This window comes from Engystomops pustulosus, chromosome 2 (assembly GCF_040894005.1).
Source record: "Engystomops pustulosus chromosome 2, aEngPut4.maternal, whole genome shotgun sequence".
In the NCBI taxonomy this organism is placed as follows: domain Eukaryota; kingdom Metazoa; phylum Chordata; class Amphibia; order Anura; family Leptodactylidae; genus Engystomops; species Engystomops pustulosus.
The window spans coordinates 131,512,161-131,529,528 of NC_092412.1; the positions used below are offsets into that span (position 1 = coordinate 131,512,161).

General features: G+C 40.5%; 1 protein-coding gene across 2 annotated transcripts in view; it reads right to left on the bottom strand.

Moving 5' to 3' along the window:
• Positions 1-17,368, bottom strand: part of BRIP1 (BRCA1 interacting DNA helicase 1) — a 200,644-nt gene that overhangs the window by 39,415 nt on the left and 143,861 nt on the right. For both annotated transcript variants that reach the window (XM_072136444.1, XM_072136443.1), the window contains one exon: positions 2,102-2,261. In XM_072136444.1, coding sequence (XP_071992545.1) covers positions 2,102-2,261 — 160 coding nt within the window. The remainder of the gene's footprint in view (positions 1-2,101; positions 2,262-17,368) is intronic.

The window sequence follows — 17,368 nt, forward strand, 5'->3', positions numbered from 1 at the left end:
CTTTCCTAAAATGGGGTCACTACTCAAGGGTTTCTATTGTACTGATATCTCAGGGGCACCCCAACACCAGTCTAGTGGCAAGGGTGCTCCAAAAGAAAAATTTTGCTCCTTCCCTTCCCTGATTTTTGGGGAGTTTGTCTTAAGTTGCACAATATATTAGGCACTAAAATGCCATATTTTTTTTTAGATAAAACAGCAATTTTTGCTATGCACCATTTATTTTGCATTAGATTTTGATCAGCATGTTGGGGGTTAAAATGCTCAACACCCCCTAGATAAATTCTTTGAGGGGTGTAGTTTCCAAAATGGTATAATTTCTTGGGGGGTTTCTATCACACTGGTACCTCTAGGGCCCTGCGAACATGACATAAAACTCATAGAACGAAGCTCCAAAAGCAAAATTTCGTTCCTTCCCTTCTCAGCCCCACTGTGTGCATTACTTTGCATTCGATTTTGACCAGTATGTTGGGGTTCAAATGCTCACCACAACATAAATTCTTTGAGGGGTCTAGTTTCCTAAATGGTGACATCTTTGAGGATTTTCTCTTGTACTGTTACTTGAGGGACTCTTCAAGTACACTGTGGCACCACAAAACATTTGTAGCCAAATCCAATAGAACTGACTCTGTTCTCAGACATCGCTGTGCGACGAAACAGCAGTTGACAACCACATGTATGGTATTGCCGTACTCTGAAGAAGCAGGGCAAAAATGTTGGGATATATATTTACCTCAAATTCCTTCAGAATGTGTCCATTTTAGGGCTAAATGAGAATAATCTTATTCAAAAATTTCAATCTATTTGTTTGCTTCCAGAGAAAGAAGTAAAGGGTTAACAATCTTCTCAAATGCTGATTTGAATAGTTTGAGATGTTAGGTTAATAAAATGCTGCTACTCGTAGAGGTATATAGTACATAAGCCTTTATAGGGAACTTCCAAATTAAATTAGTTACCAAAGCATTTTTCCCATCTCTAGAAAACCAGAGAAGTTGCTACTAAAACTTGAAACCTTCTCGAATCCGTGAAAAATGGAAATGTAAAACAAATTACAGAAAAAATAAAGATAGCAAAAGGTTTATTAAAAAAAAACAAAAAAAACAAAATTTGTGGTATGATTGGTTCTAAAAAGTAGAACATTTGAAACTTTGAAAATTTTTTAAAATTTTTCCTAAATTATTGAACTTTTATCCCCCAAAAAAGAAACTGATAACCTCACCAAAATGATACTACTAACTACTGCAGTGTCTCATGAGAAAACAATCTCAAAATCACAATGATATCTTGAAGTGTTGAAAAGTTATTACCACAGGAAGAGACACTGAGCCTTAAGGGGGTATTCCCATTTCAGCAAATTAATGTTATTGTTTTTATTATAAAAAGTTATACAAATTTCTAATACACTTTCTGTATCCATTCCTTATGATTTTCTAGATCTCTGCTTGCGGTCATTCTATAGAAAGTTTCTAAGTTTACTTCCAGTGGACAGAAATCTGGCCATGGTCACACAGGTGCAGAGCTCGTTAGTATCACAGAGAGTAATCAGAGCTGTGTGATATAACGAGCCGTGCACCTGTTTGACCATGGTCAGATTTCTGTCCACTGGAAGTAAACTTAGAAACCTTCTATAGAAGAACAGCAAGCGAAGCTCTAGAAAACCATGTCTTTTTATAAGACAAACAATATCATTAATTAGCTGAAATGGGAAAAACCCTTTAACGTACAAACAGGCTGCATCTTTAAGACGCTGATGCTTCAATTTCTCTATTGTATCTACTTGCCAGAAGAGTATGTGAAAGTCAATAAAGAAGCATTAATTACTATATTTGTTTCCGAGGATGTATGTGAGTGGCGGGAGCTTTTTATATGCAAAACAGTGGGAAGTAAAAGGGACTGACAAGTAATTGCAATCATTTATAATTTATGCTGGTGTTTGAGCCTCCGTTATCTTCCATCACTAAAACGATAATACATTAGTATAACATCCATTCAAACATTTACGGATTTTAATTGATTTAATTTTAGTGTAAGAAAATAATCATGTAGGAGCAAAGGCAGGTGTGTACTGGGCCTTAGATGATTAGGTTTTGTTCATCAAACTTACCTTTCACGCCTTTAAAACGTATTGCATCATAATATGTCTGCAGTAATTTATCAAAATCCATTTTATCACCTCCTTGCGGCTCTTTAATGACCGTCTTGATTTCTTCTAAGCTATTCCATAAACCAGTGTGAATCCACCTATCTTTTAATTTTTCCAGCATCTGAAAAACATGAATTGCCAGTAATTTCATAATTCTTTGGTATTTTTAGATTTTATTCAGCATTTCACATTTATGTATTTGTATTGCAAGCGGCTTGTGAAACATTTTGTAGGGTTGGAAACCACTTTAATATTTACTTACTACAAATATAAAAAAAGACTAAGAGGAATCCATTGGCATAGTTCGGTCCTTGGCTTTCGTTCTTTAGGATAGAGTGAGACTGTATAATGTTGCAGACAGTTATGGTGAGTGTCTGGAAATTATATAATTGACTGCATACTTAGCTACTAGTGAACCTGTTAGAACAATAATCATTTAAGAGATTTTATGCTTGCAAAGAGACTACAAAATTAGCACTCCAAATAGACTGTAGACATAGTGATATGCAATATCTCTGAGCTACAGAGCTGTAAAACAAATGAACCATTCAGATTTCTTACTAAAGGATGGGAAAATTATTTACCTATAAAACATAATTCATAGAACATTCTAGTTAACTACTACATCTAATAACAGGGCATTTCACCAAAAAAAAAAATATCTGACTGATACTTGGTAGAAATATGAAGTAAAAAAATCCATTACATTTATAATGAAGTCATAGGATCAAAGCTGCTGGGAGTGAAAAAAGTCAGAGCGTCTCAGTGGAAATTCATTGATCTAAAAGCCTTTTGCCATGTAGGCTTCTTCATGTGTTTGCCATTTACATTTTCTTCTTGGGTAAGCATTGCTCAAAGTGCTTCTCAGCCGTGATGAGAACAGGGTTGAAGGGTCAAACAGAAGTTCAAACTGTATTGCAAATAAAAACTTAACAACTCCTCAAAAATGGATTCTGGGGAGACTGAAAGGGCGCATCAGCTTCTTCTGTACATTAGACACCCTCAGATAGAACATAAAACCATACAACTGTAGCATGACACAGATGCCTTCTCCCAGAACTTTTTCCTTTGTCACCAAAAACAGCAGGGAAAGCCCAAAATCCTCCCATCAGTCATTTATTGCACAAAGGACATTCAGCAAAAGATCTCTTTTTGCATCAATGCACACCCATATCAAGAATTATGCTAACAACCTATTTTTACTGTGCAAACTCTTCAAAATGATGTTTACTATATTCAATATATCTGCACTAGGGATGAGCAGACCCAAACTTCCTATTCGGGGGTTTGGTGTCCAGGTGTGTCCTGCACATTGTTCCGGATTGAGGCCAAACTACTGATCAGGCAAATTACCCCCCTGGCCAATCAAAGCCATAGTAATACAGACCTAGGAATCCATGTCACCTGAATAAAATGCAAAGATCTAATTATTTATTGCTAAACACTGCAATTATTGGGATGTTGTGTAACTAGTTATTACATATAGAAAATCACCTTGTGGGGAATTTATTTAGATTGCTTACGTTCTTATTTCTTCTCAATCTATTCATTTTTATTCACAGTTTGCACTAGCATTGTGCTTTATGATATGTTTGAAAAAATACAGGCAGTCCCCGGGTTACGTACGAGCTTCCGTAGGTTTGTTCTTAAGTTGAATTTGTATGCAAGTCAGAACTGTACATTTTATAAATGTAACCCCAGCCAAAATTTTCTTGATCTCTGTGACAATTGGATTTTAAGACTTTTGGGTTTAACAGTAAATCTTCATTGCAAACACCTTTGATAACTCTTACAGCTGATCATTATAGCCTGGGACTAAAGTACAGTAAATGAAAAACATCCAGACATCCAGATGTCCATTTGAACTAGGGGTGGTCTTAACCCCTTCCCGACTTGCGCCATACTAGGACGGCGCAAGCCAGGTCCCGTTGCATGGAAAGGGCTTGCGGGCCGGTAAAATACCCATATACTGCCATTCTGTAGTATTGCAGTATATGATAGGATCAATCAGACAACCTAGGGTTAATGTACCCTAGGAAGTCTGAAAAATAGTAACAGTACTAATAAAAAGTTAGAAAAAAAAATATAATAAAAAAAATATAAAAATTCAAATCAGACGAGACAAAGGCTTATCCCAAGCTGAAACAAATGTCGGGGACGCGGTCTTTCCTGGACAGTGGAGCTCCAACTACCTGTTCTGACTAGGTAAGAGCTGGCACTCACTATCTAATGTTTGCCATATACTCAGCCTCTATATAGGGATTTGTTGCAACTGCCCATATCAGGCATGGTCCTTATGAGGCTTTGTGCCCACACGTGTCCAGCCTCTTTGATTAGATTTCCAAGACTACCTCCTCTCCACGTTGTCCGGGTTTGTCCGTTTCTTTTTCTGTGTTACACCATTCGGTATTTTACTGCATTTTATTGATACTTTTAGTACAGTGCCATCCAACACTGGCACCGCTTGTGTTTATGTCATCATTGTTTATGTGTTATTAATAAAGATTTAATTTTATGCTCACGATTCTAGTTTTGTCCTCTCTCCCCTTGTTTGAGGGGTACCCTTGTTTTCAATTTAGTTATTATGGACTAAGTGACTAGGTGCGTTACTCTATTGGGTAGGCGAATAGAGGGTAACACATGTGGCCTCGGCATACATATAGCGATGTCACCATACCACAATTGTTGAAAAATACAATCTACCTATTAGTACTATAACTCTAAATATAATACTGCTAGTAAATATTACTTTTGGCTAAGCTTAGGTACAGTATATTTTGGGTATATGGAAAGTGTTTTTCTATATGTTGTGTATTCTACTTATGCTGCACCAGAATCATCATTAGTGAAAGGACATCTTTTGGGTGCCCTGTGGTTGCTGATGGCCTGTGCCATCAGCAACCACAATCAATGATGGCAATTCGCCATCAATCTCCGCACCTTGAGTCCAGGTACAAATCAGCAACTTGTGATAAATTGCAAATGTCTGCAAAAGCTATCAAGACATTTGTTTAATACCACCCAGAGGTGTTATTCAGATGGCCATTTTTGGTCGAAGAAGCACGTCAATTTGATGGCCACATTTCCCAAGCCTACTTTATCTTCGCTGAACTGCATCACAGCAAATTTTGATGCTGTGAGTAGAGATGATCATATGGTCTGCTTCGGCCACCTGACCAAGACATATTTCCAAATTGGCTGGAGACACAGGCAATACGCCAAATTGATACCCCTAGCAACTAGTCATGGCTATGATTTCCAAGGAGAGCGAGTTGCTAAGCGTGTCAATTTTCCAGACTGATTGTTCGGCTGCCAACCCGGCAATATGTCAGGATTAGGCCACCTAACTCGAACACCAAACACGACCCGAGGGTCCGCTCATCTCCAACTGTGAGTTTCAGCCTCCAGTGTTCACAGATTGACCATTCCATACTCAAATGATTCAGAGAGTACAGGACTCCAGACCCATAGTCAGAATTCACCATCACAGATAACTCTCGGTCCATGAAATGTGACTGTAACATAGAAGATGTTTCCTGGACTGAACCCAGCATATCAATGAAATACACACTGAGAAAATACAGTAAACAACAACGGGGAAAGCAAACTATTGGGGATAGTGGCCGTTACCTGGATAATGGTCATAAGTAACATGTTAAAATCATAACCTTATTAATGTAAGTAGTGGAAGTATGTCGAGACACGACATCGGTAAATACTAGATTCCATGGACCTAAAAGAAGCTGTCAAGATGTATATGCTCTGACTGTACACTTTGATGATTAATGTAATGTTAAAATGGCCATAAATTTTACAGCTTCAGTAAGACAACAAGTGAACAAGATAAGGCAGGTGTAAGAAAACAGTGTCAGGTATGGAAAGCAGAGCTAAAGTTTTATATATAATAAATAAGTGATTTAGTGACAAACACTGCATAGTAGCTACCTTACTTTTAAGCAGCGGAGGTCACTCAAATGGTGTACACAGTTACTGGAACTCTTGATATTGGGGATGTGTAACATTACATGTGCACACACTAATTCTCACATAGGACCCTATAGCAATACATTAGATACCTAAAACAAACATGCCATATACACAAAGAGGATGTGAAGCTGGAACATTTAGTATTTATACATAAAATTATTGCTTCTAAGGCCGTATATCTAATAAGAGAAAATCCCTCTGTATTGAAGTAAATTTTAAAAGCACCATATAGCATCATACAGAGGCCTAGTCCATATTTAAGAGTTATATTGTCTTGGTTTGTTGCCTTGCAGGGATGGATTTTTAAACTCCTATTTATTGCACTGCAAATTGTATGTAAAACATAACAGTTTATTGGCAGACTTAATGGTACTGTAAATTGTAGCTTAAAGGAAATCTACCATGAGATATTCCCTATGGGTGCGGTCACACGTAGGTAGCATTTAACGCATGCGTTTAAAAACACAGCTGAAGAGAGATTTGGCTAATTAAACAGCTGTTAACACTTGTGTTTACAAAACACAATCGTAAACACATTAATAAGCGATAGCCAAGCTCTTCCTGTGTGTCAGCTACTGAACACACACCTATGTGCTAGCCAGAATACACAATGGAAATACTGCATTGGCAACAATGCTACACTTGCTAAAATAACACTAGAAACAGTAACAAATGGACTCTCCCAGCAGCTGAATACTCATAGTTACATAAATGATGGAATGATAATAAGATGCGTGCATGAGATTGACTGCAAAGTCCTTCTGAAATGCTGGCTACTAGTTATATGAAGTGCTCTGAAAAAATAAAAATTAAAATAAGAAGGAAATATTTAATGAGCTTTAAAGCCTCTAGTGTGACAAAGGCATAGTATTATGAGCAGCATTATGCTTGGTGTATGCACACAGATACATGGTAACAGATAAATTATTAACAGTCATATTTGGAAGACAGAGTGTGCATCGCTCCACTCAGAGGCAAGGTATTTCAATGGTATGATTTCTCTATTGGGACAGTGACAAAGTGCCTCCCACTATAGCAGACAGCGGCACTGAACTGTGTTCCTAGTGCCATAAATCAACACTGTAACCTACAGGATGTCTCTCTGGTACAAACACACCATCAATTTTTCAATAACCTTGTTAAATAATGGAAAGTTTGAACTGTGACAACAGTACTGAAAAATTAAATATTTTGCACGCCAAACTCTGCAAGAATAAAGTTAATATAATGCAAAACCAATGGCTGAATAAAATATATTTTGCAAAAGTATTAAAAAAATCAGGATGTAGCCAGATCCCAGAACATTTCTCTTCCCATATAGTACTCAAATGTGCTATTAATGCTGACCAACAGGAGATTGGTCCCAAACTTACATGACATCTAGACTGCTGTTGCTCTTCAACCTTTACTGTGGCATGCTTAGGGTAAGAACACAAGAAACGAAAGCTGTAGGCGAGTGGCGCACATGTTGTTTTGTAGGTTTAGCTGCAGTGTTACTAGCAAAAACCTGTGGAATTAGCCAGTGATATTTGGGTGCCACTTAGAGTGTTTAGAGCGATGTACTGCAAACAGGAAAGAGTGACACTAAGTCAATATGACAACATACTGTAAAAAGGGCTTATAAAAGGAGATTTGATCAATGGATTAATTGTAAAACAATCATTGTTCATTGAGAATGCAGCATTGCATTGATTCTGGTTGCTGTAATGCCAGTTATCTTCGTTAAAGGGGTATACCCGCAAAGACAAGATTCTTAGATATACTCAGGATAACATATCACATTCACTAAATTACTGTTATTGACAAAAAAATTACAGCATTTCACAGATATAATTCCAACTCATCTCTATCAGTTCTGGTATACACAATTTCGGTTGCCCCGGGATCCAACCGTTAATCGTCTCACTTTAGGGTCAGACAGGACAGATGACAGAACATTTTCTTATGAATGGATTCTCCAGTCTGACACTGCAGTGTCTCTGCATCGCCCCCCCCCCTGCATCGCAACACACACACACACACACACTTCCTGCCAGCAAACAGCAGCAAGATAAGATATTTATATTAGGTGAAGGATACAGCTGATTTAACAGAGCTGACAGTGTATGTTATAGCTCAAATGGAGCAGAGCTGGAGATTTATTTCACTGTGTGTTATATGCAGCTCATAGATCTCATCTCTCATCTGCTATCCGTCTCATCCACTAGTGAATGTTCAGTAGTTAAACCTAAACCCTGATAATCTAACCAGATTGTCAGCACATAGAGTTCATAATTTGTCTTCCTAGAGAGTCCCCACCCACACTCTGGAATTTTACACTGACCACCACTGAGTTATAGGAGCTTAAACAGCAAGAAAAATGAGTAAAATTGTAAAGTAAGGTGGTAAAAATTATGTTTATTGTGTAAACATCACTAGGGGGATAAAAATTGAGAACTTTGAGAATATATTTTTCACTGCATGTATTACCATGAACGAGAAGAAGAAATTCTGATGATGTGCAAATCCAAAGAGACAAAAGGGTTATTTTTTAAATCCACCATGAGCATATTAGGGCTTGTTTTTTGCAGTACGATGTCAGAACCGTTCAGTGTGAATTGTGTCTCAGGGGTTTTGACACGCCCGATTGCGGTGGTGCAGCAAGTTCTGACAGTAATGTGCAATGTGAATTGTGCCTTTGGAGTCTGGACACACCCGATGACTTTGGTCCAGCAGTTAATGAGTTACCTGGTCTTTGCTGGACTGATGCAGGTGATTTCAGCTCCAATCAGCACTAGTCCTATCAGCTTCTTGTCTGTCTCTCCAGCTTTACTTATAAGGCAGCTAGTGGCTCAATTGCGTGCTGGCTATTGTCTTGTTCTTACCTGGATATCCCAGCTCCCCATATTTCCCTGTGACCTCTTTGTACCTTCTGTTATCGTTGCTGAACCTCTGCCTGACTTTTGACTACCGTTTTTTGCCCACTGAATTTGTACTGCGATTCTTCTGGTTTTGATTCTGGCTTGTCGACTACCCCTTATTGTGTTGTCTGTCTTGTCCTGTTACGTGTGTCACTTACATAGTATAGGGACCGCCACCGAGGTTGTCCGCAGTTGCTAGAGCTGTCTTGAGGCAAGTAGGTAGGGACAGTGGGGGGGGTTCAGCCTTAGGGCTCACTGTCTGGTTGTCTTGCCCCCCTATACTGACAGAATAGCCAGCCCAATATACTGTCGCTGTCATGGACAGCAGAACTGCGTTGACAAATATTGTGGAACAGATGCAGCAAATCAACACCATGGTGCAGGAACTAGCTGTTCGGCTTCATGAGCAGGAGACGGCCCCACGTCAGTTTACCATGGCTTCCCCAGCACCACCTGAGCCACCTGTACAACTCCCAGATAAGTTCAGTGGGGATAGAAAGAGATTCTGTGCATTTCGGGAGGGGTGTAAATTGTTTTTTAGATTGCGCCCCCGCTCTTCTGGGGATGAGGTCCAGAAGGTGGGCATAGTTATGTCTCTACTCCAGGGGTCACCACAGGAATGGGCTTTCTCGTTACCTCCTAGTTCTCCTGAGTTGCAGACGGTGGATGGGTTTTTTCAGGCCCTAGGGCTACTGTATGATGACCCGGATAGTGCAGCTAATGCTGAACGTCACTTGACAGGTCTGAGGCAGGGTAGACGTCCTGTGGAGGAATATTGCTCGGAGTTTAGGCAGTGGAGTGGTCCCTCCACTTGGAATGACTCGGCACTCCGATTTCAGTTTCGTGTCGGACTGAATGATCGGTTGAAGGATCTGTTGGTAGCTTATCCCACTCCTAGTTCCCTTGAGGATAGCATGACATTAGCTATCCGAGTTGACAGACGCTTGAGAGACAGGCTAAAGGAGAGAGGTACATCAGACGCTTTTAGACCTTCACCTATTCGTGTTACCAACCCTAGTCCTTCCCCTTCTGCTATACCCCCATCAGAGGAACCTATGCAAGTGGATTCTACTGATGCCAAGACCAGACGTGCATATCGTGTGTTGAACAACTTATGTTTCTACTGTGGGAAAGCAGGACATCGAGTCCGGCAATGTCCATCCCTTCCTGGACCACCGCCGGAAAACTTCTACGCCTGAGTGACTATCGAGGGGGTCACTCAGGCGAACAGGTAACCTTCACCAATAAGAATAAGTTATTATTGCCTATTTCATTGTCTTTGGGAGGGAGAAACATCTCTGGTTATGCTCAGATTGACTCGGGGTCTTCTGCTAATTTTGTTAACCCTATGTTCTTTTCCGGTCTAGAGGTGTGTCCCCTTCTGCTCCAATCTCCTGTTAATGTCACAGGAGCAGACTCAGCCCCCTTTGCTCAGGGGGATATACGTTACATCACTCCCTGCCTTGAGGTTAAGGTGGGGGCAGTTCATGTGGAACGTATGAAGTTTTTGTGTCTGCATAACCTGTCGTCTGATGTGATCTTAGGTTTGCCTTGGTTGGAGAAGCACAATCCTGTTTTTGATTGGGCAAACCGGGAACTGGTAAAATGGGGTACTGAATGTGACTCCCATTGTGAGGTGGTTTCTTTTGCTGAGTGCTCTTCCATGGAAGAGGGTATTCCGAGTTTTTTGTCCGATTATGCGGATGTATTTGATGAAAAAGCTGTGGACGGATTGCCGCCACACAGACCATACGACTGTACCATTGAATTAATTCCCGGTGCCAAGTTTCCTCGAGGTCGTATTTTTAACTTGTCTTGTCCAGAAAGGGAGGCTATGCGGGAGTACATTAAGGAAAGTCTCCAGAAGGGTCACATTCGCCCATCTTCCTCCCCATTGGGAGCAGGGTTCTTTTTTGTGGGAAAGAAGGATGGGGGATTACGACCCTGTATAGATTATCGACAACTTAACAGAATCACTGTTAAGAATCAACACCCTCTACCCCTGATTCCTGACTTATTTAACCAAATTGTGGGGGCCAAATGGTTTTCCAAGATAGACTTGCGAGGGGCTTACAATTTGATTAGAATCAGAGAGGGTGATGAATGGAAGACCGCTTTCAATACACCAGAGGGTCATTTTGAATATCTAGTGATGCCTTTCGGTTTATGCAATGCCCCGGCGGTCTTTCAACATTTTGTGAATGATATATTTCGTCAGCATCTAGGTCGTTTTCTTGTGGTCTACTTAGATGACATTTTGATTTTTTCTCCCGACTGGGCTTCACACATAAAACATGTTCGGGTAGTGATGGAACTGCTTAGACAAAACAGTCTGTTTGCTAAGTTGTCTAAATGTCAGTTTGGTATCCAGGAGGTCTCTTTTTTGGGTTACTACGTCACCCCTAATTCCTTCCGTATGGATCCCCTTAAGGTGGTGGCCATCGAAAAGTGGGAACGTCCCAATAATTTGAAGGCCTTACAAAGATTTCTGGGGTTCGCTAATTATTATAGGAAATTTATTAAGGGGTTTTCTGTTATAGCCAAACCACTTACTGATCTCACCAGGAAGGGGGCAGATCTTGTCAACTGGTCTCATGAGGCTATCCGAGCATTTGACAAGCTCCGTAAGTGTTTTTCAGAGGCCCCAGTACTGACTCAACCTAATTTTGAACGTCCATTTATTGTGGAGGTGGACGCATCAGAGGTAGGGGTAGGAGCGGTGTTGTCCCAAGGATCGGACACTCTCACTAACCTGCGACCTATTGCGTTCTTCTCAAAGAAGTTCTCTCAAGCTGAATGTAACTATGATATCGGTAATAGGGAACTATTGGCCATCAAGTTGGCATTTGATGAATGGAGGCATTTCCTTGAAGGTGCCAAACATAAGGTGGTGGTACTCACTGATCATAAGAATCTGGTTTACCTAGACAATGCTAAACGTCTCTCGCCACGTCAAGCCCGATGGGCTTTGTTTTTTACCAGATTCGATTTTGAAGTCACTTACCGACCTGGTTCCCGTAATATCAAGGCTGACGCCTTGTCTCGTAGCTTTGATTTAGAAAGTTCCCCCAGAACTCAATCTGATACTGTTTTAAGACCCGGGGTAGTAGTGTCTATTTTGCAACCTGACTTGGTGACCCTGATTGCAGAATCTCAGGGTCAAGCACCTCATAACACTCCAGACTCTTTGTTGTATGTACCGCCTAACCTTCGACTCCGAGTTCTTGAAGAGATTCATAGTTCTGTTTTGTCTGGTCATCCAGGTGTGGCAGGTACTAAGTATCTGCTCTCACGCCATTACTGGTGGCCATCTTGGGCTCGAGATGTCAAGGCTTTTGTCGAAGCTTGTGAGGTTTGTGCTAGGTCCAAGGTCCCTCGTAGGCCACCCGAGGGTCTGTTACATCCTCTACCGGTCCCTACGAGACCTTGGACGCATCTTTCTATGGATTTTATTACCGACTTGCCACTATCTAAGGGTAAGACAGTCATTTGGGTAGTGGTGGATAGATTTTCTAAGATGTGTCATCTCATTCCACTACGTAAACTGCCTAACGCTCGCACACTCGCCACACTTTTTATTAATCATATTCTACGTCTTCATGGGGTGCCTGAGAATGTTGTTTCCGACAGGGGTGTCCAGTTTGTGGCTAGGTTTTGGAGAGAGTTCTGTGGCAAATTAGGTATCTCTCTGTCCTTCTCGTCTGCATTCCATCCTCAGACAAATGGACAGACAGAGAGGACCAATCAATCGTTAGAGCAATTTCTAAGATGTTTTGTGGCTGATACTCAGAATAAGTGGAAAGACTTCATTTCTCTAGCAGAGTTTGCTATAAACAATCATGAACAACGTGCTATTAAGATGTCACCATTCTTCTGTAATTATGGTTTTAACCCCAGGTACTCGTCTGTTCATTCTGCAGAATCTATTAATCCCTCAGCCGAGGCCATTTTCTCTAAACTGTGCACAGTTTGGGCCCAAGCTCATCAGAACTTGGTAAAAGCCCAAGAGTCTTATCAAAGACATGCTAATAAAAGACGTATATCTGGCCAGCAATATGTACTAGGTGAGAAAGTCTGGCTTTCAGCTAAAAATCTGAAACTTAGGGTGCAGTCAGGGAAACTGGCACCCAAATATATTGGACCTTATACCATTGTGGAAATCATTAATCCGGTAACCTTTAGGTTGAAACTACCCAATGCTCTTCGTATCCATCCTGTGTTTCATAAGTCTCTTCTTAAAAGATATGTGCCACCGGTGTTGCCTTCACCTCCTCCGGCTCCACTCATCGTCCAGGGGGAATTGGAGTATGAGGTGGAGAAAATTTTGAATTCCCGCTGGGTACAGGACTCCTTACAGTATCTGGTCCACTGGAAGGGTTTCGGACCGGAGGAGCGCACGTGGGTCTCTGCTAAGGACATGCATGCGCCCCGTCTGGTCCGGCGGTACCATTTACATAATCCTTCTAAGCCTGGTCCAATGATTAAGGGTCCTGAGGCCCCTCATAAGAGGGGGGGTACTGTCAGAACCGTTCAGTGTGAATTGTGTCTCAGGGGTTTTGACACGCCCGATTGCGGTGGTGCAGCAAGTTCTGACAGTAATGTGCAATGTGAATTGTGCCTTTGGAGTCTGGACACACCCGATGACTTTGGTCCAGCAGTTAATGAGTTACCTGGTCTTTGCTGGACTGATGCAGGTGATTTCAGCTCCAATCAGCACTAGTCCTATCAGCTTCTTGTCTGTCTCTCCAGCTTTACTTATAAGGCAGCTAGTGGCTCAATTGCGTGCTGGCTATTGTCTTGTTCTTACCTGGATATCCCAGCTCCCCATATTTCCCTGTGACCTCTTTGTACCTTCTGTTATCGTTGCTGAACCTCTGCCTGACTTTTGACTACCGTTTTTTGCCCACTGAATTTGTACTGCGATTCTTCTGGTTTTGATTCTGGCTTGTCGACTACCCCTTATTGTGTTGTCTGTCTTGTCCTGTTACGTGTGTCACTTACATAGTATAGGGACCGCCACCGAGGTTGTCCGCAGTTGCTAGAGCTGTCTTGAGGCAAGTAGGTAGGGACAGTGGGGGGGGTTCAGCCTTAGGGCTCACTGTCTGGTTGTCTTGCCCCCCTATACTGACATACGATTTGTATTTTCCAGTGGGTTTATTTTTATGGTAAAAATAGCATAATGATTCAAATTTATTAATTCATTGCTGTAGTTTTAATTCAAACTTTTGCGCAGTTCACCATACAGTGTAATAAACATGCTAAAATTATTCTGTAGGTTAGTACAATTAAAAAAAAAATACCAAACACGCACAGGTTTGTCTATGGTTCACTACTTTAGCAAATTAAGAACTTTTTTTAACGAAACCGCATTTGGGATATCTTGATCCTTTATACAATACATTGCAGTACAGAATACCTGTTTAAAACAGGTAAAAACTGTGCAGCCTTACATATGAAAGAGTGATACCCTCAATCATTACTTAGGGAGAGAGAAAACAATAACTATTATTCATAATACTTGTATATTTGGAAAATAGGACAAAAAATTGGCCCTGTGAATCACTAGGACTGGTCAGCAAGAGTTCAGCGAGTTAATTAGAAGGTGTGTAGCTTTAGCCCATTGTGTCTGTGGATTTTGAGCCCAGCTGATTTATTTTCATACACAGCTATTCATTGGTTTCCAACAGGTTTTCTTCCCTCCCTATAAGTCAGGGGGACACAGGCTGACAGCACACACTGCCGCACTTTATTGCCTGCATATTGACTCAGTCATAAGAGCAAAATACTTCATCTCAATTGTGTGATAAATCTCCTTGCATGCAACTGCTGCTAAGTGGTGGGAAAAATGCTGAGGCAAAACTCATTAAAAGTAATCAAAGTGGAATTCAGACCATGTGTTAAAATAAACTGCACCAGTTACATTTTGTGCTTTCTTAACAACAAACAGCTCCACATGGAAGTGAGCCGCATTAATGGATTTTTTTTCATTTCCCCCACATGCTGCAAATAATATGCTTGAAGGTATCGAACTGTAATAATCAACATTTTATAGTGCCAGATATTGGATCTCCTCCATTCTATAACCCATCACCATAAGGCCAAAGCTAACGAAACAGGCGTGTGGACAGCAATGAGCCCGCTGAAGAAGGAAAACTTTATGGCTCATTCTAAGCCATGCTTAAAAGTGTAACATTTATGAAACAATGCATTTTCTGATTAAGCAATTAATATAATTATTATTAAACATTTGTTCTTTTACTAACCTGCATTGTTAAATTACAAGCCTTTTCTTTTTTTCTGGTTTCAGAATAATTAGAACATGACAGCTGCAGCAGGTGCATAAGAAGGTGCAGACTGCAGGACTCTCTATGGCTGACAGCTGAGTGCTGCATGTGAGAGCTCAGACCACAGGTCTGACACTGCAACCAAAACAGTGAGTTGTGCCTACCCAGAGCCTGGTAGAGTCAGGTTTGACTACTGACTATAATTACTACTATTTTGTTTTTGGTTGTGCTGAAGACAGGCTGTATTTCTGTTATTTTAACCCTTCTCTGACCAGGTCTTAAAAGGCTTTACTGCCTTTTTTTTTGGTTCAATAACTCAAAAATTAATGCAACGTTTTTAATCTTGACACATAGGGATAGTTACAGGTAAATAGATATTAAAGAAAATCTTATGTATGTATAGTATATATTTTTTTCAGTTTCAAATTAACTGAAAATGAGCATAATAAATTAATTCCCTAGTGTGTGGCATCATTTTGATATATAATATGTATAGTCTCGGGCAAACAGGGCGACTATGGATATGTTATTCACGGTGCAGCTGGGAAATATTGTTTACTTTATTTTTAACTTTTTATGTCCCCCATGAGATAATCAAAGACCCCGTGGGGGGCATTTCCACATATTTTATTTTCATTTATTACTTAGATTTTCACCTGTAACTGGGGCATCTTTAACATGTGGTGGAAAATGTCTTTTGCGAGATTAACCCTTACAGACCAGACAGTCATGTAGGGCAGTAATAAACCGCTTCTGCCTTCTTTCTAGGGTCATCAGCTGTGTCCGACAGCCAGGGACCCGGTCCTGGCTGCAGCACCGTCGAAAGGTGTTGCTGCACACTCGAGACCCACGCCTACTGTTGGCTGTTCTTTAGCGGCCGGTCGCGATCGAGTTAATAAAGCACAGTCTGGGCCCATTTTTTGAAACTTGTTAAGTCTGTGTCCCTTTCTCAATATGTTAAAGCCCATTTTATCTGTCTGTACCAAAGCTAATCCTCCACATTTGGTGTTTCAGAAGCAGCTGATTGAATGAGACATACACAAATTTAAAGGACTGTTCTGTATTGTGCTAATGGGTAATGTTAGTTAGATATTATAACAGAGCGGGAGAACCTGGGGAATAGTTGGAATCTTGAGATAAATAACACACCAGTTTTGGGGGACCGCTCCAGTGCACCAGCTACAATCCTGAAATATAAAAACATTTTCTGTAGTCCTGCTGTGGCTAACAACACAGACTCTCAAGAGAGCACCTCTATTTATTATATTTTGTTCTATTCCCTTATGAAGAATGGCTGGACCATTATATATTGTTTTACCTCTTATGTCACCCCATACATAGACTGTAAGCACTTGCGAGCAGGGACCTCACTCCTTTTGTTCCATACGAATGTTTGTGCGCTGTCATGTTCTATTATATTTGTCCCTTATGATTTGTAAAGCGCTACGGAATATGATGGCGCTATATAAGATTATTATTATTATTATAATTACACAGTTCTCCTGGGCTGCTACCTAACACTCTCTGAAGCTTTGTATGGTAAAAACTGCTGTTAGACTCCATGTAAAGTGAGCTTGTTAAGGGTTCTTTGCAACCTAAACTAGCCTAAAAGCTTTCCTATAGTGCCACTTACTAACACCAAGTAGTAATTGATAGATGGCTACTTATGATGCTAAATATCACAAAACTCCTAGCAGCAAAAGGGTTAAAGGGATTTAGCAAAATCCAGGTCACACTTTTGAAATTTTCTAAAACCCTTCCTGAAATAATACGTTGTGGTTTTACTGTTCAAGGTCCCCTGTGCCCCTGATCAATATGGTGTTTCAGTAATTTATTTAGAATCCATCCACCTGTTTAAATGATATAGCCTCAAGAGTTTATTCTTTATGTAAATTAGTTAAATTAGTTCATACTATCCAAGGGATTTAGGGTGTGTGTTTCTGTGCGCTATAGGTTAGTAAAAAGTTATTATCTCCAAGGTTAATACACATCCAAACTTCCTTCCTTTCCTCCCTCGAGTCGACATCAGGATAGGGTCTGTACAATCAGATGGGAGT